At 38.2% G+C, this 27,479-nt stretch overlaps 2 protein-coding genes across 4 annotated transcripts in view; both read left to right on the plus strand.

Annotated features, from left to right (window-relative positions):
* Positions 1–27,479, plus strand: part of LOC134747854 (semaphorin-2A) — a 422,795-nt gene that overhangs the window by 372,579 nt on the left and 22,737 nt on the right. For all 3 annotated transcript variants that reach the window (XM_063682505.1, XM_063682507.1, XM_063682504.1), the window contains 4 exons: positions 16,451–16,727; positions 20,058–20,288; positions 22,503–22,761; positions 24,255–24,409. In XM_063682505.1, the coding sequence (XP_063538575.1) occupies positions 16,451–16,727; positions 20,058–20,288; positions 22,503–22,761; positions 24,255–24,409 (922 nt within the window). The remainder of the gene's footprint in view (positions 1–16,450; positions 16,728–20,057; positions 20,289–22,502; positions 22,762–24,254; positions 24,410–27,479) is intronic.
* LOC134747863 (26S proteasome regulatory subunit 6B) overlaps positions 1–27,479 on the plus strand; it is a 215,836-nt gene that overhangs the window by 87,216 nt on the left and 101,141 nt on the right. The window lies entirely within an intron of this gene.

Consider the following 27,479-nt stretch of genomic DNA (forward strand, 5'->3'; position numbering starts at 1 on the left):
ACAGGGTGGAAAGACACGACGATCCTTCTCGCAAAGGAGGGTTAGTTTAAGTGATGGAGAATCGATTCGTAATGTTTAGATTCTTGTTACGAACAATTAGTAAAAATATTAAAATTAATTAATCTTCTTCTTAGTGACAACCCTACTATTACTACGTACTATCTACCTACATGTAAGTGTAACGTGACACTTAAGTTTACAAAAATATTTGACATAAAATTGACATACGGCTAGTTGGGTGTGGTGGAGGATATCTTTGTCTGTAGCGTAGTAACGTCTCGGCGGCATTATAATTACACTCCCCGTATAACATAAGCAAATTTAGGTAATCGCGGGCTAAAATTTAGGTAAAAGGGCATTTTGAAAATAGGTTTTCACGGTCACGGTCACGGTTTTATCACGGGTAAAGGTGACAGTCCATTTCCAACCGCAGCTGCATTACTGCTCCGACACTACTGCAGCGGCCTGAACGCTTCGGTGTTATTGTCAATTTCCATAGTAAAAGGAATGACTATATCGACTGCACGTATGGTGATTTTACCGTTTTCCCGACCGCAGCTGCACTACTGCTCCGACACGTCGGTGTTATTGTCAATTGCCATACTAAAATTAATGAAGGCCGACTGCACGTAGCTTGGCCATTTTAGCGTATTTAGTGTATTATTGCAACTGCGGCTGCAGACCGCACGTCAAATCTGTCACCTGCACTGAAATGTCTTTGGGTCACAAATATTAGTAGTTCTAAGCAAAGAGGATATAACCATATATGTTACTGAACCTAATGAGGGTTTTCACTTGCAGTATTTTGCATTAAAAGTTGCCTATAACTTCAAAACGGTTACGAATATGAGCCTAGTTTCTTTAGAGGAAATACAGTACTAAATCCAAACAATCCCCCTTTTGCGGAAAGGATCGTCGTGCCTTTCCACCCTGTTTATTTATACTATGGTACCTACTGTATATTTGAGTAAATTTAAGATGTGAATACCGTTTCTATAGGCTATTTGACTAATTTTTGAAAATGGTTTTAATTTATTGCTTATGACTTAATAATTACACTACATTGATATTTCCGTGAAATTTCCTGTATTAAATGTAAAAAAACAATATTAAAGTTTATTTATTTTGAACGCGTCTTAAACGCTGATTTTGCAAAGGGCTAATCACGTGACACGTGTGACGTCACGCGCAAGTAAACTCAGTCAATGACCTTAGGTAATCTTATGGTTTATGTGCATTGAATTCATTATTTCACTGTAAAATGGTATATAAATGGTGTATAGTGCAGCAATGTTCAAGTACGACTATAAAAAATCAAGACAAATCGTTTGTTTCCATTCCAACGAATCCCAAAAAAAGAATAATGTGTTTAAAACTAGCGCGAAGAGACCCAAAGCATTTTAGCGTATATACATGTTTTTATGTGTGAAGACCACTTCGATGTAAGTAATATTTAACTGTAAATAAATATGGTAATTAAAGCAGCGGATTTTGTTATTTCACGAAACAAGATCTAGGTATTTAATGTATTACTACATAACCTCATAACATAGCTCTTTCAGCATTAGTAGGTAGGTAGTTAGTAGCATACTTTTTCTTTCAAACTAAAGTGCAGTATGAAGATATTATTCTCGTCATCGTATTCTATATATATATATTATATCGTCGTCGTATTCGTATCATCGAAATCGAAATGTTCGTAAATAAACTATTTCTACGTATACTCATACAGCTGTTTTTACATTTCTAAGTTCCGCAGCATAGTAATCCGGATTATCTTTAAAGAAAATTGCAACCATTAATGCGTCTGTCTGGTAGGTTGCGCTATCAGCTTTCACATATTTCGGCTCCATTTTGAGATTCTTATGAATATTGTGCTACTAGATATACGGATAAATCGGAATATATCAGAAAACTGTGGAACAATAACTAAAATTAAGTAAATACAAAAAAAAAAACAGTTAAAACACTCAAGGCAATCAAGAATTTTTACCCGCGTGTGACGGCATCCGAGCGTTGACCAATCACAGAGCGTTCACGTCCCTGATGAAATTTCAAAAAATATTAAATTTTCTTTCGTTTATTTTCCAAAAAATAAACATAATTTACATTCAAATATAGTGAAATATACTTTTCATTTCTCATGCTCTGAAAGAGAGTCATTGTTGTTCTAAAAGGTGCGCAGAAAATGATACGTGTCTGCACTAGAGCATTTCACGTTCGAAGTACGATTTTTTTAATTTTGTTACGATACGCAATTGAAATTTGAGTTTAAATGGATTTGTTATAAAATTTCCATTTTGATGTTTGACTCCATTCCATAAATAACGATACTTTTGCCTGAATTGTTAATTGAAAGTACCCTCAAGAAATACTATAAAAATGTATACTTAGCCATGTTTTTAACAAAATACATGCATTTTACTTTTCTCGTATTCGAAATGAAAAGTAGAGTGTTTAACTCGGGTGAAAGGCATCATTTCTGCCTCGGACTATTGGCGCTCTCACTGCGTTCGAGCGCCAAAACACCTCAGCAGAAATGAGTGCTTTTCATCCCTTGGTTAACAATCTACTATTATTAGTTTATTATCTTTCAGGATGACAGCAATTCGTTATATTTTTTTAATGTTGTCAAATACCCTATTGTTACCAGCATCGACGTGGCTGTAGGTATGTGTGCGGCACCAATGAGCAAAGCCCATAGACTGTGTCTTATATGGATATCTAAGACTATACTTGTATACAGGATATAATATGACGACATTCTCAGAAACATCTCAGAAACCTCTATTAGTCGCATAACTTTTTGCTACCATATGATACAGCTTAGGTAAAGTCAGTTCGCTGGCACTAAATAATCGCGGATTGAGAATGGTCGATATGATTACCCATATTTTACTCGTGATTTTAAAAGATCTACTTACTTACTTACTCCGTTGGCTCAGCGACCCAAAATGAGACTTGGCCCCCGACACAAGACAGCGCCACTTTTCTCGATCCTGTACGACCTCTCGCCAATTGGAGAAAAGATCTAAGATATTTATTGTTTGTTCTCGTAATTAAAACTGAAGCAAGACTCTTCTTGCGGTTTAGCATCTAGTAATGTTTACTAAATTACGGCACGATTCGAACAATGCTTACGGATACGTAATTAATCTGTCAGTGTCAAAAGTGACGCTTTTGGTTTAAAAAAATGACCCTTTTGACACTGACATATCAGTATCATGTCACTGTAACATCTTATAAGCATGTTTCGAATCTGGCGGCCGTTAAGTCAAAAGCAAATTGGCAAGTAAATAAAGCGTTCCTTGAAATATTGCTGAAATAAGGATAACGATAATTCACTTTAAATTTAATAAGTACTATCTTGAAGAGCAATGTGCAGTAGCTACTATCTAAAGAGCCGCTACTTGAACTGATCCCAAGGAGCCTTGGACACACGCCAGCGACGCAACAGATCCCCAACAGGTTCCAACACACATCTGTCTTACAGATATGTATCTAAATAGATGTCGCAAGTGCCGTGCAAATTTTAAATGAAATGTATATTTGACTATACTGATTTTGAAGTAAATGGAGTATATGTCACGTAGCTAAAGTATTTTAGTGATAGATGTGTTAACTCTGATTTTCACTTTGAAACATTTAAATACGAGAGACAGCAAAATTATTCGTTATTCGATATTCTGGGATATTATTGCTTTGTTCCTCAATTCAAAGTGAAAAAAAAATCTTTATATATTTCCCGGTTTTAAAAGCACTAGCTTTGTAGGTATATTCCTAAAAATGCTATTATAAATTTTGATTGTATGACTATGGGATTGTATAAGATTATCGACAGGTGTGTTGGACTGTTGGTGAGTGTGTGTGTGTGTGTGTTTTTTTATCTCGGCATTCAAAAATGACATAAGCTAACCATATAACCACAAACTCAACTACCAATAAAATACTTTACCGACTTGTTCCCTGTACAAGAACTAGACCGCTCTCTGAGTGTAGATTCCGCGCGAGTGGTGCTAGATGCATCTGTGACTACGGAGAAACGAGAACCGCGACAAATTTCACGGGCAGTGATTCCAAACGATGCCATAAGACGAGCGCGGATTTTTCTCCCACGTCAGAGCAGAAATTTCTACTCGAAAGACTCCGTTAAAACCCCCGCTTCCAATGATCTTACGTGTGAACGTATTTTTCCTTCATAAACATTTTAAAAATGAAGTATATAAACGCTCTGATGAATAGATATTACTCACGGACCACGTGAGTGCTTTATGATCGCAGATAAGTAGACTTATTTCCATAAAATTATTTTAAAAGTCATAAAACCTTTTTACAATAGGTATCGAAAGCACACCGCAATAAATTCTCGTGCCCTCACCTTCCCTGCACTTGACTTTCATATAATTTTATGATGTATCGGCGCCCGTTTTGACCCTTCACGCGCTTTATCGCTTTAAGACCTACAACAGTTTTATCTCATTGCAAATTTTCGGTTTAAATAGCCTTTATGTCCATGGGGTGATTTTATAGAGCATAAAACGTATCTTTGAAACGGTTAGTGTATCCGGTTTGACTTACTTCCTCCAGCCGGCTTTCCATTCGTGATAAGAATACAATCAAATGACGACATTCTTAAACGGCTTCCGATATGATGCAATACACGACATGAACGAGTAGGTAGGTATTCTACTAAAGTGCAAATGCGAAATCAGAAACGTGAGGTTGCATTTGATGTCGCTTTTTTTATTTGTGGCATGGCCAAAATACAACACGCCCGCCCAATTTTTACAAATTCTTTTATTACTTATGTCACGTAAGCTTTCTAGGCCTTTATGCTTGAATTTCGAGGAGCAAAATCTAAAAGCTTTTCAGTGATAACAACACTTGTTTTGGCATTCTTCTTTATTTAAATAGATTGACGATAACATTCAGCTACTCGTAATTTAAACTTGTCGAATTGACCCCCGAACATGTACCAACGTCAAGAAACAAAGACACATATTCGATTTCATCCCCAACCCAATGAAATTAGAAGCAATAAAAGTGTAAATCTCGCTCGCCTATTTGTGGAATGCATTTGCGATAGATTTCAACGCGATTTTCTCCCACTATGATATATACCGTGCCACATTTCAGCAATAGAGATAAATCCTATTATAAGTCAAAAATTGGAAATATATTACTCGACATGGGAGGGTTGCTCGTTTCGATACTTGCCGGGGTAGCCTTTGTACAGAGCAGCCTGTCAAAACAGAGATAGTACCAATTCTGACGCGACGATAAAACCGTCTTGATTTTACCATAAATTGGTTTAGTTAATTCATAGTTATATTAATTGCATGCTGTCACTCGTCGTTATAATGGCGTAAACTCAATTGTACCGTCTGGAATATGTGGTATTATTGCGGTTTATCAAAGTTACGCACATTAATGACTGATTTTTCATTAAAGTATGAGGTAACGTTGGAAACATAACTAGAATTTAATGATTTAAATGTTTATGTATTGGTACTAGTACTATTTAATAGTGGCGTCGCGACCATAGAACTATCTCACCAGCTTGCCTAAGTCTCAGCTAGTTGTGCACTTTTCCCACAGCTCAAGACGAAAGGGAAAGACGAATTAGCTCCAGCTTGCTTACGAATATTTATAACAAGCCGTCACTTGCATTGTGATATAACTAATTAATCTAATTCTATATTATTGGTAAACAAACCCATTTGGTTACAATATGAAGTCTCCGCTCACTATTCTAATATTACTAAGTAATGGGTACAAAAAGTGTTACATCACTCAAATTGCTATAAACATACAAATGACGATGACGTAAACTTGAAAGTCGACGTCCGTAATTTACATTTAAGTAAGTTTGTAAAGTCATGAGAGCAATCCTAGACAAAAGTTATTTGCACATCCAATAAGTCTTTTAACTCCGTAAAACAGAGCTATTTCAAATACTAAATCGTAAAACTTTATTACACTTCAATTCGCACAAATGCTACAAATGTAAAAATAATTCGCATCACTATTTGACTGAAATAATTGGATGGCATAAAGTAAATAGTGTGTATAATCTGCGTTTTGAGTTATGCGTTCACTCCCTTTCGAGGAGGGCGCGTCAGTTTCAAAAATTGAGTGAAATCACATGTGGGTACGCGATTGGTACAAATGACATAGTCCAGCGTCTGGCTGCATAACGATTAAGTTCGTACAAAAATAATAATTTATTTACATGAGTGTTAATAAGTCATGAAAAAATACGGCAGATTTAACGTGAAGTAACTTTTTTATTGTTGTTTAATTGTCTTTTAACTAGTAGATCAGTTCGAGTGCCAGAAAAGCTAGCGCGATAAACTAAAGTCTAGACAAGGTTTATTTTAATTTTACGGTTTTTATTTCGTTTTATGAGTAGATAAGGTTCGATGATAAGAAAGAATCCCACAGGATACCTACAAGTAGATTATAGAGATATAATAATACATGTTTGCAGATATGGATTAAATCTGTCCATTGTTAATACAATAGCATTATAATCCGGCCAATCGGCCTTCATCTACACCAATTTTTAACTTACGACATATGGAATCACGCGGGCGGATCCTGAACCACTAGTGGCGTAGACTACCGGAACCGCTGCAAAACCACCCGAGCGACTCATATTTGCAGTAACCACCAATATATCTGTTACAAATGGCTGTTTGCGATTGGACGGTTATTGGAAACAAATGACAGTGTTCTGCGCGTTTCTGATATTACCTTTTTATATTTTTTTCCTCTCGGTGTAATGAATTTATTGTTTACCATTTGTAAAACAAGTGAGCGGAAGCGAAAGGAAATTTCTTTATATTTTTAGTCAATAAGTACCTGTTTCATAAGGAAACTCACTCTCGGAAATCTGGAAGAAGGACAAATAAAGGTTGTTAGATTATAAATAGTCTGCAGGATAAGAGTTTATTTCAAATTTAGTTATGTCTTAGTAAATAAAAAAATTATAAAAATTTACATTAATGGATAACATAATCAATTAAATCAGATCGAATAATGATAGTCTCTTTGCAATTTCCAAATGGTTGAGGAACAAAGACTGAGCACCCGTGAGCGCTAAAGATCGCACACTTCATCAGGCAATGTTTTATTATTGTTTCAGTTCATTTGGTTCCTGGGAGAGAAACTGATCGAAGCTTTCAATTTAAATGGAAACAATCAATAAGCTCGGCTTATCGCATTTTGTTCCAATAAGATAAATGCGCGAGTTTTAAATCTGCCGTAGGTACAAATCGTTGTATTGTTGGTAAAGAGGACATAAACAAATGAATGATGGAGTATTTTAGATTGTATGGGATTGTATTGCCTATTTATCTTCACTTGTTTTGCGTATTTTTCCTTGTTTACTCATCTGTTAATTTAAAGCTTAAAAAAACTTTCTCGGTTTATTCTATTTTAAAATCTGTTTTGGTATTTACAGTTTGTCTGCAAATCAATTTAAAAGTTTAAAGCGTCTACGGTATGGACACTTACTCTTTTCCAACTTCAAATAGCTCTGTAAACTTTGGTGCTATACAAATCTATTACACTTTCTGTGTTTGCTAACCAACATTTATTGTTGCTGCGCTGTCCATTTTAATGTAGCTATGTACATCGTGGCTATGTAAGTTATATTTCTAGCTATAAAATACCGAAGAGTGTAAAACTTTAACATACGATATAATAGGTTACTCCCACATGAGAGTGACTCAGTAGTCATTTATCAAAATCATATTTACATTACTGTTCTAAAATACCTATGTTTTTGCGAATGTTAATATAGCCTTTAGCCTTCGGGCAGCGAATGAGATGTGGAGATCCTTGAGGGAGGCCTTTGTCCAGCAGTGGACGTCTTTCGGCTGAGATTATGATGATGCCTTTTACTGCTAGTTGTAATGCTTGACTCAGTTGAATTTTATCCATTTCTTTAGAATTCTTAAACCCAATAAGTAAATCGAACATACTCATTCTAGTATGAGCAATGACGTACTCGTATGGACGGTATCTAAATTCACAAGCGAAAAAGAAATTATTTTTTCTCAATTGTTCGCATATTTCACAAACAATAAATTTCAATCCTATATTTCAAACTACTCTCTAGCATTGAAACATTGTATACGGTTATCTAAAATCCACAGTCGTATTTCGCAGGCAATACTCGTACCGCTACTAGTGAGAGTCGCAGGTGCAATACCTATCCCACTCGGAATTAGGAGCCAATATCGCGCACGTTTTACGACTGTTGCTTTGTAGTTCCATTATAGTTTTATATCCCACAGTTTTAATGACAATTGGCGACTTCGTTAATCCTTTATACTCGCCTGCAATTGTTGTTTATACATAAACAACATTGTATTGTAAAGTTCGCTGAGACTTACAAGCTTCAGGGCTGTGCATACGTAACTCGCGTCTTTCGATCACAAAAAACCTCAATAAAAAAAAACAACAGCATAGTTCTGGAAGTCGTTTAAATATGTATGCCGCAGGTAAGCCCGGCCTGTACTAAACTTTCCGTTATACTCGTTTCTGCCAACTAACAAAACTGCTTATTTCTATTTTGGGAATGCAGAATAAGCCAGTGTGTGCAAGTGATACGGGCTGTCAAAACTTGGTGTACTCTAACTTTGAGGGAATTCTGATTATGCCGACTTGCGTCTCGTGGGATCTTGGTGCTTTAGAGGAAAACTTAACTTTCTGATGTAACGTAAAGATTGATCTACTACGCAGAGATTTCTTAGGTCTTTTCTATAAATACTTCATTCAGAATTCTCGATAAACGGATGAAGTTTAATTACTCAAAAAGGAATCCAAACATTGCTGGTTATTAAAATGTTACCTAATAAAACTTCAGTTTAATATCAGGGACCTGATAAATTTACTAAGTGATCTAAATAACTACATAGTAGGGACTAAGGACCGTTACAGTTAGTTTTGAAAGCCAACGATGGAGATTGCCTTTAGATATTTATTATATTTTACTTCTGTTTTTATTGATACCTACTGTCGCCCTGTCACCTCAGTATAAAGCATTACTAGAAAATTTCTTGTACACCTACCTAAACTAAATTTATAGTTCGTGTCCCGTCATTACAACATTACAACAACAAAGCAAAGCATCGTTATGAATTCAGATCGCTCCCCTGTTATTACTTAAGTATTAGCTGATAGTGACAACGTTGTCAAAACTTTGTCGCTCCTAGCGATCTACAATTTGAGGTCCCTACTGTGTTTGAAAGTTTAATTCTGTACACGCAGTGACAGGCAACTCCCTTAATACACTGTAACAATTATCTAACTCTAATATGACTTGTGCTTACAATAGGTATAGATTTCGACAAAATTAATCAGCCTTGTAATTCTATTCTTGTAAAAGGGGTAGGTACCTACCTCCTTCTTATCTTCCTTATTTAATCTGTAGAAGATTACGTTTGAATTCGTAATTATAGCACTATATCAAAACCACTTCCAGATGAATTTCCCAGTGGACTATTTCGGTTTTATTTCGCTGGTATTCCTAGGGCAGTCCTTGTCTTCGCGACACGCTGGTGTGACGGGCAACGAGGTCATATTAAGAATTCAGACGGGTCTCTTGTGAAATGGGCTATTTTTGCAGTTAAAACGTTCACGAAATAGTGATATGAAGTTCAGTAGGGTTAAGATGGTCGGCTCTTTATCATTTGTCACCAGGCCTGTCACGCTCTAACAAATATGTAAGTGCGAAAGTGACGCATGGCATGACAGGTGATAAAAATGCGACCATGATACCGCTGCAGGTTACAAGTAATTACGTGCAAGGTTCGCGTAGCCGTTAATTTAGCCTCCGTTGCAGCTAATGCAATTTATGGCAATTCCTACTTTTAGTTCGGGGGCGTGTAATTACTTTCCTTGTTTTTAGGGTTCCGTAGTCCGTCTGTCTGTCCGTCCGCGGCTTTGCTCTGTGATCGTTAGTGCTAGAAAACTGCAATTTGGCATGGATACATAAATCATGCATGGCGACAGAACGGTAAAATAAAAACTACAAAACATTTTTTTTTAGGGTTAAAATGAGTGGGGTGAGTGAGTGAGTGAGTGAGTGAGTGAGTGAGTGATGAGTGGTGTGGGTGAGTAAACGGGTCGTACACTGAGTGGTTTAGCATCGAAAAGGGTGTTAGGCAGGGATGTGTAGCGTCACCGTGGCTGTTTAATCTGTTCATGGACAGTAGTTTGCATGATTTGAGAAATGATGAATGTGGGCTGAGAATGAGTGGGTTACCCGTCAAATGTCTTCTTTACGCTGATGACCTGGTATTGCTAGCGTCATCGGGTGAAGAGTTGCAGGAGATGGTAACTAGAATGCATGGATCTTTTGAAAGGAAAGGAATGAAAATAAATGTAAGTAAGACGAAAGTTATGGTATTTGAAAAGGAGGAATATATGACAAACTGTGAAATTTTGATTTTTCAAGAAAGAGTAGAACAAGTGAAAGAGTTTGTGTATCTGGGAACATTATTCACTAGGGACGGTAAGCATGATAAAGATATTGAAAGGAGAGTGAGTGCTGGAAATCGCGTGAATGGGGCACTTAACGCTTTTATGAGCAGCCAGAAGGTGTCGCAAAAGGCACGGTTAGCTTTACATAGAGGGGTGCTGGTGCCTACACTTATGTACGGTAGCGAAAGTTGGGTATGGCAGAAGAGGCATCAGAGCCAAGTGAATACAGTGGAAATGAGAGCATTGAGAAGTGTATGTGGGGTGAGATTACAAGATAGAATTAGGAACAGTGTGATAAGGGAAAAGTGTGGACTGAGCGAAGATGTAGTGACAAAAATTGAGAAAGGTATGTTGAGATGGTTTGGACACGTGGAAAGAATGAGTGAAAGGAGGCTAACAAAGAGAGTGTATAAGGGAGAGGTAGAAACGGGAGTTGGAAGGGGCAGACCTCGGCGGACTTTCTCTGATCAGATCGGGGAAATCCTGAAGAAAGGCCAGGTCAAGAGCACCCTAAACCGGCGAGCGTGTATGAGGAATGTTATGAAATTGAAGGAAGCGAAAGAGGTATGTCAGGATCGTAGCAAGTGGAAATCCGTGGTCTCTGCCTACCCCTCCGGGAAATAGGCGTGATTATATGTATGTATGTATGTTAAAATGTTATTTTTTAAATTTGTTTTTCGCGTTTAACCCAATGCTCTGGGGTGTCGTTGGATAGGTATTTTAAAACGAATACGGGATAAAACAGTACAAAACAAACCTACAGGTAGATACATAGGTACAAGCGTAAGAAATAATAATAATAATAATAATAATAAGGGCAGCTTGTGGCGAGCTGTTGGGGAGTGACGACCCCACGGACCCGAGTGCTCCAGAGAGTCGGTCAGGGTCTCCGTCTCCGGCGTGTCTTCGTCGGTCGGAGTGGACCCCAAGGGGACCCGCAGGACTCTCAGCTCTGGCTTGCCTTCATTGGCCGTCCAGAGGGGAGTCGTAAGAGCTATATGCTCCAGGGGTGGAAGTGAAAGATGCATAAGACGCGAGTTGGCACAGCGGCTGGTAACAGCCACTGGGTAGAAAGCGGCGCACACCTCTCGACACCCCTGAACCGCTCACACCGGTGTTGCTCCTGGTCGTCTTCACGCCGGCAGTTTCAGGGGCCCATCTAGTCAGCGGCGAGTCACCACCTGCCTCGATAACGTGTATTAACATTGTTATGGCAGGTGTCCGGAGTTCTTTACAATAGCCCAGTCTCATTGTCCACCCAAACTTCAATCCATAGACCGGTATACTGTTCACTTTTTCTGCAATAGTCCCAATGCCTGCTGCGACCGGTTCATGGGTGTCTATTGTTGCGCCTGTGAACGGGTTCCAGCAGGCGTTCTACATGACATTAAAGCTCTCCAAGGGGCCTCTACGTGTTGGATCTATATCCCCACGCAAGCCTATCAAAAGACCGGGGTTTATAGGCCCGTGATATCCAAGGAGATACAAATAATAATAATAATAATATTCTTTATTGTGCACAATGAAACATGATTAAATACAGCAAATTAACATAAAAAACTAAGCAGCAACAGGCGGTCTTATCGCTTAAAAGCGATCTCTTCCAGACAACCTTCAGGTAGTAGAAATTAGCGCAAGGAAGAAATATGTATAAGGGTAGCAAAAATAAATGGAGAACGAGTACAGGAAAAAAAAATATATCAGCACAACTAAATATATAACAATATCAATACATGCATAAATGTAATATATACAATAAATAAATATATATATATATATATATATATAAACATATCACACAATACAGATAGACAGACAGAATCTAATAATTAACGAGTTTGAGGAAGGGACAGATAGTGGATTTTGAGCTGAGCCTTAAAAATGGGGAGTGATTTAGCTCGTCTTAGCTCCGACGGCAGAGCATTCCACAACCGAATCGCTTGGAAGGTAAAAGAATCGTTATAGAATTTAGAAGAAGAAGAAACTTGGGTAAGCAGATAATTCTGGGAGCATCTTAAAGAAGAGAGGTATTTGAAGCGCTCCTTCAGGTAAAGCGGGGTAGAGGGGTTGAAGAGAATACCGTATAGGTGAGCTAGAATGTGGGAATTGCGTCGCAAACGTATAGGAAGCCACTTGAGCTGCGAACGATAGTAGGAGACGTGATCATATTTTCGCAAGCCATAAATGAACCGGATGCATAGGTTTTGAAGACGTTCGAGTTTATTTAGTTGCTCTTCAGAAAGATCGGGGTAGCTGATATCCGCATAATCTAAAATGGGAAGAAGCAGAGCATGAGCAAGCGCAATTTTAGTAGCGAGCGGTAAAAAGTTACGAAGCCGCCGTAGAGATCCTGTTGCAGCAAATATTATTTAATCTTCATCCACTCTTCGTTTATAAAATTATTGTAGGATAATTTTCGTACCGTACAATTAGCATCAATAGTAACGAACAAAATAATGCGGCAAAAGTATATGCTACCCTTTAATTGTTTTACAAATAGCGATATATGTCTACAGTCGCTTTCAAAGTTATACATATAGAACCATATCTCTTTACATTAAGCTAAAACATATTGGAGAAAAGTAGATAATTCTGACGCGAAGTCTCATTAGCTACTATTGTACTGTACAGTCGAAGGCAAACATATCGATCCATACAAAAGCCCCACAAATATGTGAACACGATTTAATTGTCTAAGGTGTAAGAGCGTACACATATTTTTGAAACTTTGGTAATGTATATTTATGCCCTTGACTTTACTAGCATACGTAAACAATGACAACATTCAGTAAAAACAACAGCCACTCGATGTAACAAGCCATCATTATCCCCGCTGTGCGCACAAAAACCGAATGAAATTTCCGTTGTTCAGCTTGCACAGCATTTACAGCGACTGTCTCCAAAGTTTCTTGCGCCTGATATACGTATTCACATTGTATCGGGAAGCCATTGTCGTATTTCATGGACGTATCTCCAGGTGCCAACTACGAGCATCTCATGTCCGCTGTTTTACATTGTAAAACTGTTGGTTTAAAATATATTTTGCACTTCATATTTGCATAGTGGTATAAATTTTCCACTTTATACTTTTTTTGTTAAAGACAGGTTTGAGCTGATATCTTTGAATGAAACCTATATGTCTATATACCTGAGTGGTTGTTCTCATATATGTATTCATTATTACAGGCCGATTTGAACGTACACTGACATCAGAATGATATATGATTCATGGTATTTAGTTATCGTGCATTTCACTCGTACTTGTCCGTACATGTATTGGCGCAGGCGAGACGCACGATAACTAAAAATATCATACGGATTTCAGTGTAGGAACGTTCGAATGCCCCCATTAGTAAGAGTTAAGTTATACGATAAACTATTCAACTATTTTAGGATTAGTTATTGATGTGTTCTTTGTCTGTCACGTGTTTAACGGTTGCTTCTGCTTTATTTTAAAATTTGTAGTTTTCCTCGCTCGGATAACAGAAGTGCAAGTATTTTGTAAGCTAGGTAATCTAAAAGTTATCTTTCTTTTATGCGAAGTTGCGACAATAAAAGTAAACTAACGGAAACAAGACAGATAGAGGTCTTCGTGTCATTAGCTAGGTTCTTGTTTTTCGAATCTCCTCTTCTGCGAATGAAGAAATAAATATTCGTTATAGAAAAGTATTGATGGGACCGCAATAAAACCATTAATGGAACGTTATTAAAATGCCAACCCAACAAAGATGTAAATCCGACGGCCGTCAACTTTTATTGAATGCTACGTCGTTACGGCGTCATCGAACGCTCCGTTCCGTCACTGAAAAGCTTTCTAGATGCTAATTTCGTAAATAAACAAAAGCAAAAGGCCTAATGAGGGGCGCTTGCGGGTCCGTCGACAAACTTTCTTATTCTACAAGGGGAGCTCTTCCGTCCGATCCATTTGCTTGTTTATTCTGGACTTAGGATGACGCCCAAACGCAAGGGAAAATAATACAGCCCTAGTGAGTTTGAAAGTAAACGCCTGCTGCGGTTTTCAGCGGGGTTTACAGTTCGCACTTGAGTTTACAGTGTTTAGGAATACAAGCAGTGATGCGGTGTGCTTAGTGCCTAGAATCTGACAATGTTTTCCAACAAACGCTGACCTGAAAGTTAAAGCAAACAAGCGTGCAATATGTAGATCGTTTTATTTTTCTACACCACTGGATCGCTGCGGGATTGTAGTTGTCCTGCTAGATTTTATCAACAATACGTTCTTTATATTTAAATACGCTTAGCAAAGAGTATAAAGATAAATAATTATTAAAATCTATTTATAAGCGTATATCACAATCGCAATAGAACAAACCTCGAAATCTCTAGATCAGTCCTGAAATTCGGTATGTATGTTAACAGGTCCCCAAATGTACAGTTAGTGTGGACATGAAAAAGAGACCTTTTATTAACATAGGTACATACTAAATTTCAGGACTGTCCCGGAGATTTTGAGGTTAGTCCTAATCCGATTGTGCTAGTAGGTACTGAGGATGTGTTTTGTAATAAGTAAAAATTCTAAAATTTCATTTTTGATACAAGATTTTATTACTGACTGTATTTTCCTTTCAACAGGCAGCTAACTCATCGAGACAATTCTAACAAACCCAGACACAATTAGATTGCGTTGTTTTATCACAGAGTTCCTATGGCCACCTCCTGTATCCATCATCTGATCAGCTCGATGGTACCATAATATTGCACTGTTATCCAACTATCATAGTTATGTGACCTATGTGAAGTTTCAGCTCAATCGAATAACGGGAAGTAGCAAGATTTGGATCTTTTGAGCGAAATTAGACCCACTTCCCCAACAAACATACATACATACATTGCAACTTAAATAAACGTTTGTAAAAAGTACCTGTGTGATTGCTTCAGACATTAAAGTCATTATGCCTGTGAATCCAAAAAATCAAAAAAAAAGCATTTACATTGTAATACATATAATAAGTATACGTAATTTGTTGTTTTCAATTAATTTCTGCAAATCTGTTACAAAATAAATTACTGCCTTGTCATTCTTTTGAAATAATCAGTAGGTACTTACAGCTAGCATTAATTTCTGCTAAGTTACAAGAACTTAATATAAGTGAGGGGTCCATCGGTTCCAAGTGTAAGGAACGAGGGAAGGCGGTTGTTTTCACGAGCGGCGGCCGCGCGGCACGTCCTCGCATGCCTAATTTAATCCTCGGCTTATTGAAATAAAAAAGACATAGGTTTTCGACAGGTGCCCCGCCGAGGGGAGCGGGGGCCGGGTCACAGGTGGCCCCGATGGTCGCAGCGTCGTTAAAATTTACATAAAGTCTCAATCCACGACGACGGCCGCCCTACCCACCCCCACGTTTATGCTACATTTAGTAATTTTATGATAATTTCGAAAACCGTACCGCCACCCATCGCATTATACTAATAGAGGAATTCTCCGGAGGACCGAGCGATGCCGGAAAAATGTTCGACCGCTTCAAAATAATAAGTTTCGGTTAATAAATCGTGTTGAACGTGAAGCGGCCGTAAATTTTTAGAAAAATTAATAGCAGATGTGTTGTTGAGTCGAGCAAACCGGGGGCCAGCTGGCTGCTACTGACTTTGAAACGTATAAATCCACTCGTTACGGTATGCTTTTTACAAGTGTTTTAGATTAATGGCGCATAAAATCGAAGTGCTCACGCGTAAAAATTCAAATATTTTTCCCGTTTTAGTGTCGCTTAGGGAAATTAGGTAGTCGAACTTACCTATATAAAATTCTTTTACCAGAAGGGAGAGACTAAAATAAATACAAAAATACCTAAACCATTTGCGAAAATATTGGGTTACTAAACGATCGCTAGACCTTCCGTTTTATCTTTTGTCTCTCAATAGAGAAATCAAATCGCGCACAACAAAGGTAACGTCTAGGACGTGATCACGTAATAGAAATAAAATTGTTTTTTTGTTGCAGTCCAACCTGACTCACCTGCCGCGGCACGCGCGGACCCCAGTGCCGGGCATCGGGATGGGAGTCGCTAAGTGCCCCTACGATCCGGCGGACAATTCCACGGCCCTATGGGTCGAGAGAGGGAACCCGGGCGACCTGCCCGCGCTCTACTCCGGCACCAACGCAGAGTTCACTAAGGCCGATACAGTCATCTTCAGAACCGATCTGCATAATTTGACGACGGGACGACAAGAGTTTGCTTTCAAGAGGACGCTCAAGTATGACTCCAAATGGCTCGACAGTAAGTGCATTTTAAAATTATTGGTAACGGTCATCTGCTATTTTGATCTGCATTTTATGTTCACTGTAATGTTTGAAAAGATTGCTGCCATTTATTTTGTATAATATTACAGTAACTTTGAAACATCTGAGAGATCTATGGATGGATGTTCGTCGTTGATATTAAATCAGATTACGATATATTTATAAAACAATGACATTTGGATTTAAGAGAGCGACTACATCATGTCATTATCCTTAATCGTATTAGTAAATAATCGAGTGAGGGTTAATTCGGGTACAAAACAATAAATGCGTGACGTGGAGTAATCCCTAGCGACGACCCAAATTATGCCATAGATTCGGAAATGTATCTAAAATCGAATAACCGATGTACATAGTTATAGAAAATTGTACTGTACTGTATCCAACTAAAATTAATACTATTTACCTAGTCACACTAATAAAATTACTGATTTTCAACACCCTATGTGAAGACGAAAGTGGAGGACCCGCGCGAAATCGCCTTTTCATACAAACGTAGTTTTCAATTTTTTTTTCTTTTTTTTTTCAAAGGCATATACATGATCAATTTTAAAGTTAATTTTTAAGTTTTTAAGTTAAGTCCTCACTTTCCTCTCTGTAAATTAACAATATTGAAAATATTTTTACACAATTCGTTGTACATATATATCAACCACGGCTATGCCGCTACGTTAAATTTTAAATTATTATAAGAGTAAGAAGCATTTAAAAATTGGTATTAAATCTGTTTTCCGCTCCTAATTTTTATAATATTCAAAAAATCTAAAAAAGTCTATCGTAGGGGCATTTGCTAAAACTTTTACTAATAATTTATACATAATGCCACTTGGCTTGCACTTTATCAGAAAAAATAGTTAACAGATTCAAAACAGCAATCAAACAGTAAAATTAAGTTCATTATCCACGAATTCTAATCTTTACCCGCTTGGCATTCGTGCCGCAATAACAGCATAGAAATGACAACCCGACAAATTCGGTTAATAACAGTTTGTTCATTAAACTCGTTCCTTTATTGGCCGTATTTCAGGGATTACAGTAGTGTTTTCAATTAACAACGTTTCCGTCAGATTTGTGTCCGTTCACATATTCAACACTAATTTCGACTTGGCTCTCTTTATAAATTATCACTCCTACACACCCGAATACTGCTTCCTTTCTCTAGGTACCTACCTTATTTCACGGTGAATTACATTTTTGAATATAATACGAAACCTTCCCAATTTATTTAATTTAATTAAGGATTAAAGGCTTAAAATCACACATTGTTGTACCTACATTCTCCCTTTATCTTGGGAAGTATAAAATTAAAATGTTGTTTTAGATTATTTTAACGAAATGCTTATAAAGTAACTCGTTGAAAGCATCAACTTTATGACTGTTATTACCATCTTTACTACATAATATACTTTGTTGGCACCCCTGCACCTGGTCATGTCTTATTTAAGGCGACGTGCTGTATTTAATATTGCTAGGGAAATTTGCCTTCAGGAATAATAACTTCTAACCTTAGAGTAATACGACCGAAATTACCCATTAATGCAACCTGCAGAATGGATTTATGTATAAGTAATTCTGTTTATTATGATATGATTTATGATATGATATGATTTATTTATCTCACAATATACAATTGCACTTAAAATTACACATGGTAAATTCTTAGGAATTTATGTTAAGTAATAAGGCTCTAATATCTGTAAACAACATAATTTTACAGGCAGTTTTTAAAGCAGACACATGTTTGAACAAATTATTTTAGTTCTACTAACTATTTCAACGATGACAAAAAAATACCGAAAATCAAACTCCATTTGAATCAAGTTCACTGAACATTTTTTTTTGTTCTAACAAACAATGGTTAATATTTGGACATGCTATGAAATAACAATGATTGCGCAATCATTGCTACATTCGAATAACAATATAGAATATTTTAGGCTTTAGTTGTGGCGCCTACGTATAATGAAGCATAGATAATAATGGTTGAACATGAACAGTGATTGTTAATAAGCGAACCGACTAATATTCTTGTTGATTATACGTCTAGACAAAATGTGTTATTAAAATTGATACAAATGTGTTCCCGAGCATGAATCCCACGATCTGTTAGGACCCTTCACAAGAGTTGAATTTCTAAAAATCCGTCCTTTGCGAGAGAGCTTACGTATAGGGACGTGATGCCCCTAAATTTTGTAGTTGGCCGAGTTCAGTGGTTTGCTGGTTTGCATTAATGATTGATCGAGGGCCATCCCTTTTACACTTTTACTAAATTGGGTATCTGCATTTCAAAAAAAGAAGAATGGATTTTTTGGGTCTGCTTGGTTTATATTTTAATCTTTGAATTTTAAAATAATATACCTACTGTGAAATATATCACCACGTACAACATATTCATGAAATAAATAGCCCGGGCTTTAATCGAAACTATTAATTACGGTGAAGCCAAATTTATCGCCGCAATAATTTTAAAAGATTAGCAGACGCTCGCGGAATCCTTATTTAAAATTACATCCTTTGCAGTTAGCAAAGCATATTGTATAAGATTTAGTATCAGTGAACAATGGGAATATAGAGATATTGACTGGGAACGTGTGCTCGTAATCCAGGACACGTGGCGATTTCATTACAGCGGCTAATAAGCACTTATTAATGTCGCCCACCGCCCCGCTTTCTATGACATAATCGACACCCGCCGTTTCATCTAATATTTATTGCACGTCACATCGAATAACAGCAATTTGATATAACAGCATTAACATGGGAACGGCTGTCCCGAATACATGAAATCGGTTATTGTCTAAATTACATTGAGGTTGTTATTGTAATTTATTTAGTGAATTTCTCTAATAATTATGGTATTAAATATGTAGCTAATCGAACTAGGTATCGGAAATAGTGGCACAGTTGGTGCCAATAATTCGAATTATCTACAGTCTATTAAACCAATTATTGGATACCGTTTTCAGTGAGTATTATATATTTGCCAAACTCACAAATTACGTGCTAACATAATATTTTCCGTTTTCAGTAAGGGTCACGAATCTATACTACCAAAATTCAGCAAAATTATACCTTTCGGCATACAGTAGTAGTACTAATCACGCTAAGTACTACTACTTTTGATACTAAATAGTGTATACCTAATTTGAAAAAGTGTGAGCGTACAAAATATGACATTTGTTAAATGTTAATATTTTTCCTTTTTTATTGTGGGGCGTACCACATTATTATCTATAAATGTTATATACCATTCCCTGTATAACAGTTCCCTACAACAACTATTAACTCAGCATTTATTTGTACCTAGAACCGAACTTCGTTGGCTCCTTCGAGGTCGGCGAGTACGTGCTGTTCTTCTTCCGCGAGACGGCCGTCGAGTACATCAACTGTGGCAAGGCGGTGTACTCGCGCGTGGCGCGAGTGTGCAAGCGCGACACCGGCGGCAAAAACATCCTCAGCCAGAACTGGGCCACGTATCTCAAGGCGCGCCTCAACTGCAGTATCCCTGGGGAGTTCCCATTCTACTTCAACGAGATACGTGAGTTATAAATACTTATTTTGGGGACTTTTGTTACAGATGTCACAATTAAACAAGTCTATTGAAACAAGTGTTGTGTACTTAGTGGTAACTAAGCTCGCAACAACCTAAGGGAGCCGCTGTGCTAAAGCTAAGTTTAGACGAAGCCAGTAACGCTGGCGCCAGTCCTCAGACAAGCCAGCACCCTGGCGCGAATAGACTAGCGCTCTATTCCCGCCAGTGCTGGCAGCCAGCGCTGGCTTCTCTTGAAAAACTGTTTATACGAGGCCAATAACAAGCCAGCGCTGACTTCGCTTCGTCTAAACCTAGCTTAATGGCAAGTTTGTTCCGTAATAAAAACTACATGGATTTTCAATTTAATCAACGTTGAAAATTGAAAGCCCGCTAAACAAAAATAAGTGTATAGTGCAGCCTTTTGTTTACGAATTTGTAGTTTAGTTTGCTAACAAAGCCGTGGATGTAAACACCCTCACCTAATCCCTACAGCGAGTGAATCTCAAGCAAACATTTTGTTCGGAACTCAAAAGGTGTACACTAACAGTCTAGCCGATTCGTTTGGCGCTCCGCTCTGGTCTTCGCAGACCGTGTTCATCCAATATTAAAGCCGGCGGGAGCCGCCACGGTTTTTCACGCGCCCCGCTACATTCCCTGCATAACTCATGAGAATCTAATAGGAACACTCAAGTGCTCAGTATTTGCTATAGGTGTGTTATTTACATGTCCGTTCAAGCGCCATTAGCAGCGTTTACGCGAGCGTCGCGTAATCGCTCTTTTCGGCGTGGGGATGTTTGTGACCCGCACAGTTGGGTACCTCTCTGAATCATGGCTACTCCACGGGGCCGAGACCGTTAGAAGCTGAACTGTCTGTGCTGTTTTCCTTTTGAAGTCTCAATTTGCTTTTTGAAGCTTCCATGCTTTGACTATGTTCCGACTAACACAAAATACTGTTAGAATATGTTGGGTTTACGGGAAGGAAATACCCGGAAGGAAATTGTGTTTTACTCGTTAGTAATACTTAGTAAGTATCTAATTCTCGCACATTATTTTCTTTAGCCTTCAACCATAAAAGTAATCAGAACGGTATGCAAGTATATCATCTAATTCGACTTTCATGTTTAATATACTTCTGTATACTAAACATGAAAGTCGAATTAGATGTATTAATATTAACTAGGCACGATTAGCTAAACTGCCTTCAACCTAATTTTGCATTTAATATTTAATTCAGACAAATATACGTAAGACTAATTTGTCTGAAATTCCAGTCAAACATTTGTTAATAATCACTGTTGACATTTATAATTCTAGACACAATTTTAATGGTCTCGGCAACTTTTAGTGACAGCGAAGTGTAAAGTTCAGAGCCACAATTACAGTAGTTTAGTAGTCGACTCGCCACTGCTCCGACTCACTAACTAAACTATGAATAGATTATAGATGGCCTTTTGTTCCTCGTAGGACAGGTGCCATTTCAATTAAGCTATTATCATATTTTCAGGAATAATTATAGAAAGAAATGTAATTAAAGTTGTTGAATGATGTTATAAAATATGTCGTATAATAATTTAGTATCTATTCTACACTCAATTATTCATTCGCATTTAACACCATCCTGGAAAAAAGCCGTTTTCTGGCGTATACATATATGTCGGTTTTGTTAGTTATCCATACTTCGTTTCTTTTTCTTATGTAATATGTATCTTTGTGTGACGATTAAAGCAAATTATATTCTGTATACTAATTAGTTATCCCTGGCGTAGATTTACCTCTGTCTATTTAAAATGACTAAATTATGTGCATATTCTAATTTTATTGATTAAACGGGGCAAGCTTAAGACAGTATTATGGACAATATAAGACAATGTCTTATATTGGAATGTTTAAAGATCAATACAGATGTAGTGCATAATTATTTTCCATCATATTTTCACGAAAACGTACGAACTTGTCTTGCTATTTCAGTCAGTCTCGGTACAAAAAGTACTGATGTTGACTGAAGTAGCAAATACGAACGTTTCCGAGAAAATACGATGGAAAACAATTATGCACTACATCTTCACCTAATTGTATTTATGCACGCAATACTATTTGGCGTGACGTAGCATTCAAATATCAATCTTACGGTCCGATATTTAAGGCTGATATGTTACAATGGTTTTAGGTATGTCATGATTGTCATGAATCACTTAATGTCTTTTGTTTTCTGTTTCATAGAGAGCATCTACAAGGTTCCCGGCGACGACAGCCGCTTCTACGGCGTGTTCACAACCGCCTCCACGGGGCTCATGGGCTCCGCCATTTGCACGTTTACCATCGGCGACATCCAGAAGGCCTTCAAGGGCAAGTTCAAGGAGCAGGCCACGTCCAGCTCGGCCTGGCTGCCGGTGATCAGCAGCCGAGTGCCCGAGCCGAGGCCGGGAACTTGTGTCAATGACACGTCGTCGCTGCCGGATACTGTGCTCAATTTTATTAGGTATGGTTTGCTTTAGTATTTAGGTATTCTTTGGCTCCAATTTATGATGTTAATATAAGATTTGCAGAAGGGTTTCGTGTTAAAAATTAATTACACAATAATCTTAATGCTGCCAAATTAATTTTTTAACAGTGTTGGCATTTTTTTGATTTGACAAGGGGCTAAGTAATTTACATCTAAACATCTATTTCATACATTTCAAAATTCAATGAGGTCAGTTGACAATGTCGTTGCCATCTATTTGCATATTCTTACGAACACGTCAATATGTGAAGGAAAAGCTAAATCAATTTATCGCGACATACATGTATGAAGTGTCGGAAAACTTCGTTACATGTTTACTTCGTACATAATTGTTTACAAAGCCTTTGTTCAACAAGTACACACGCGAACTTAGAATGTTTAGTTTCCACGGATGGCAAACTTTACAACGACCATTAATTAATTTGCAAAAATGTAACTGTCGGGCGCCGGCGAGCGGGAAAAAACAAAAGGCACGGTTATTGTAACCGAGAGTCGGATGTAAACAAAGTTAAAAATCGTCCCTTAAAAACGTGGAACACGAGTGCCGCCGGTCTCCGCGATCCCAGAATTCCACGCTCATTGAAATCTACAGACACTTTTATCTGACGACACGTCCTGTTAATTATCCGACGCTCTCACCCCGAGAGCGTTCAATTATTATTTTTCCCACTTTTTCACGATCCTCATGTGGAAACGTCGAGATTTTAACACTCCACCTGAACCAGTCTGGCGAAAAATAATTTATAAAAATTTTATTCATGCGAGTGAGAGTTTTAATTAAATGAATGAGTATTTTTGTTGTTAACGGTGGAGTAAAGGCTTTTATCTGATGACATTTGCGTCGTGCGACACTGAGGTGGCGGAGGTCGATTCTGATACAATGTTTATCGAGGTTGTTTCCGCTCGCTCGCGACTCGGCTTTGATACCTACCACCTGACTTCTGTTGTGAAATTATCATGGGGAGTATAGATACAATGTTGCGAAACACTTCTCGACACCCTCAATTCAATGCAAATAGATATTGTAGTTTCTAGTGGCGGCATATTTCAAAGGTTTCGAGCTCTATAGAATACGCTTGTCTTGGTACGATCAATACCATAAACAAAGGTACAAGATTGCAAGATTCATGTTGTATTTTGTTATCTTATTAGGACCCAGTTTTTACCGTAATGTTAATTTTTACCGCCTTTTTTATGAAAAATTTATTGTTTATAAATTGTTCTGACATCATCTAAATTGATCTGAACTCATCAAAATATGCTGACAAAATACCTATCAAGACGATCCCACCCCTTTAAGTAGGTGACATAAAATGTGTATGTGCTAATTCCTACTTTTGCCTTATCAGTTGGCACCTACAAACTTATTTAATAATTAATGAAATCAGAGAGGTCGGCCATTAATATTTTTTTAATCTAATAAAGAAACACACTATAATTTCTGCTAACGGCGTTCTTTATTTCAATAGATCACATCCGCTTATGGACACAGCGGTATCGCACGAGAACGAAAAGCCAATATACTACAAGAGAGACCTGTTCTTTACGCGCCTGGTGGTAGACCGCGTCAAGGTCGACATGATGGGCCACCAGCTCGACTACACCGTGTACTATGCTGGCACAAGTAAGTTAATCCCCAATAACTATAAAACACTAGCCGCTGCTTGGGACTTCGTCTGCGGAGGTCGTGAAACTAAGTGGGAATGGAACATGAGAGTAAGTTTGTACAGGATTTTATCGATCCGACTTCTCAGTGAATTGAAATATTGAAAGCTGATCATTTATACAGTTTTGAGGATATATAAAATCTATTTTTGTACCTCTTATAGCGATCGTTGTACTTGTGCGTGTAAGGTTTGACTTAACATATCTTCGTGAACATAGGTACTTTCAATGCATATTTTTTTTAATTTTGCCACTTAAGTATTTGCAAGCCTCCAAGTAAGCGTGAGATAAGTAATGGATTGTTTTTCGATGTTTGTATAAATAGTTCATTTACTTTGCTTGAACCACTTGAGGGGTACACTCAGTTTTGTAATACACAGACCACTAAGCCAGTCACGTTACATTGTGCAGCCTCTCTCCTAATATTTCCCTGTCGAACTCGACTCCCTATCAAGCTTGAAACGCTATCATACTCTTTGACAACAGTCTATTAACTATCTGAGCATTACTATCCTTATATGTGGCAACCGCCCTACATTATAAATATATGTACATATGCGGTTTCAGACATCACAATAATGTTGCTACTCATTAAGGCTGTATTTAATGTAAACACACCTTTTCAACCGATACAAACAAAGAGCGTCAGTCAATGACTGCATAAATCTATCCACAGTAGCATAGCTGAAATGAAACCAATTATACTTTCGCGCAATTACCCCGCGCGTATGTGTATGGCAAACGTCACGGAACGAGCACTCCAGCCAATCCCATGCACGGCACAATCACATTCCAAAAGGAGTAGCCACGAACAATAAGTCCGCATTCACTGCTACGGATACGGTAGCACATAAAATTTCATAAAAGCATACGAATTAAAAAACGGCAACGCAGAGGGAAATTAAAAAGTGGAGGCGAAAGTGACTCAAAGGCCATAATTCGTGTAGCACGTGACGGCTGGACGTTTGGATTCTCGTCTGGATGCCATTCGGTGGCGCGCACACGGCTATGAAGCAGGGGATTTAGTTGAAAACGTGAAAAACCGCTTAAAACATGATTGTTTGTAGCAAAATACCGGACGTTTTCCAAATTTTTGACAGCTTTGCGATTTATTGACTAAAAGCATGAACGTAAGCTCTTTTGTGCATTTGAGATAAGCTTGGAATCGGTACAGCGCTTTTGTAGATAAAAGACAACAACTAGAAAAAAAAATTACTCAGACACGTCAGTTCAGAACTTTCAGTCGTATAACAGCATGTTCAACGTAAATTGATTATGATGAAACAACGGCAATTGTTGTAGCGTTAATACAGAAAGCTAGCTCGTAACGCGATTGTAGCAAGCTCACTCCTATAATGCGATGTAAACTGGGCATAAACTGAGTGGAAACATTATGCCCTGCACTCGCGCCGGCAACGGCTCGCCGGACTCGCGGCTGCACCGAGGCCCAGTTACCACAGATTACATACCCATTAGAAGGAGGATATAAAATGCCGCAGGTTCACCACGCTTTAACGCTCTTTCTATACTTTGAATATGAAAGTCTAATCCCTCATTTCAGTTGTGTGCACGTTTGTGAGCTTTATATACTCACGTAAATTACATTCAAGTCGAGCGCTAAATAAGGGCCGTCGTAGTATAAAACGGTGTTGGATGCTATTGAGCGGTAAAGCTCCCGGTTTATAACTTTACAATTATAAGAACGCCTATGCTTGCTGACTGCAGCTCTTCGTAGAAAATTTATATTAATGTGGAATCCACAGGAGGCGGTCATTACTAGTCACACTGCACAAGCCGCATAAATTCCACGCGCCACTCCAAACAACGCCTCCAAGTGGTAATTTTCGCCCATGTTGTTGCAATTTTCACCAATTTTCCCAGCAAAATCGTTCCAACCCGACCGCCTTCCCGTAACACTGCAGTGGATTAAACTCACGTAGATATCTAACGAAGGAGGGGTTCGTTTACGGAACAACTTTTCCAAAAGGAGAGCTACGTTTGAGTTGGCGTTTGAAATGCTTGTGTGTAGAATATTAAATTGTTTAAACGTTCCCTTTGACGTTCCCTCCCGAGCTATATCCACGTACCGTAATAATTACTTTAACTTATCTACACAATGTTACGATACAGCATCGCTACCTCGTTCCGAACGCCCCCCTCATTACTCTGGCTTCGACAATAGTGTTCAATGCATTAGCCACCGGCGCATTGCAATAAATACTCCCGCCGTGTACTTAAACCGCAAAGAGAAAGAAAAAGTAAATCCCCAAAAACTCGATGTTCTCGTATTTTACGCCGCTATTATTTACACTAGAGCGCAAAATAAGTTGCACGAAATTCCGGCCGTCACAAAGAGCTCGAGGCGTCCCGTGAAAAAGGACAGTTTACTCTTTCAATAAAGAATATGCTCGTGCACTAGCGTCTGTGAGTATATTGCCTCCTCGCTTAGCCCATTTTGAGTGCTTACCGCGTTATAATATGCATTAAACTGCACCGGCAGAGGCGGAAAGTTGCCGTGGCGCTCGAGGTGCTACCAGACAATGAGAAACGACCGCGTGATGCTCCTGCATTGCGGCCAGGGTTGCGGCGCGCGGGCGGGCGACGCGCCTTTATCCTTTCATTTCGTTTGTTTTATCACGCCTAAATCACTGTTGCTACAACTTTGAAACGTCCTCGTCTCCCCGCTCGATAAAAGTTTGACAGCGTCTGTCATGTGCACACCCAGTCACGTGTTTGCGACTGAAAGGGAACCGAGGTATCAAAGACGTTAAGAGTATTTAGAAGTTAAGGAAGTTAATTAAATTCCCCGAGTTAGACGTCAACGCCGAGACTCTTTAGTATCAAGGGCGTCTTTGTAAACAAATGAAGAACATATTAATGTTTGCATATCGGGCGAACACAGGCCCTACAACAAAGTGTGTTGTGTTTATGCGCACCTATCAACATTTAAATAGGAACTCGAAATGTAATTATGAGGCGCCTTCGCAAAATGTATGTCACGGCGCACATTCGCGTTATCCATTAAGAAA

The sequence above is a fragment of the Cydia strobilella genome, chromosome 15, assembly GCF_947568885.1.
Source record: "Cydia strobilella chromosome 15, ilCydStro3.1, whole genome shotgun sequence".
NCBI classification, from domain to species: domain Eukaryota; kingdom Metazoa; phylum Arthropoda; class Insecta; order Lepidoptera; family Tortricidae; genus Cydia; species Cydia strobilella.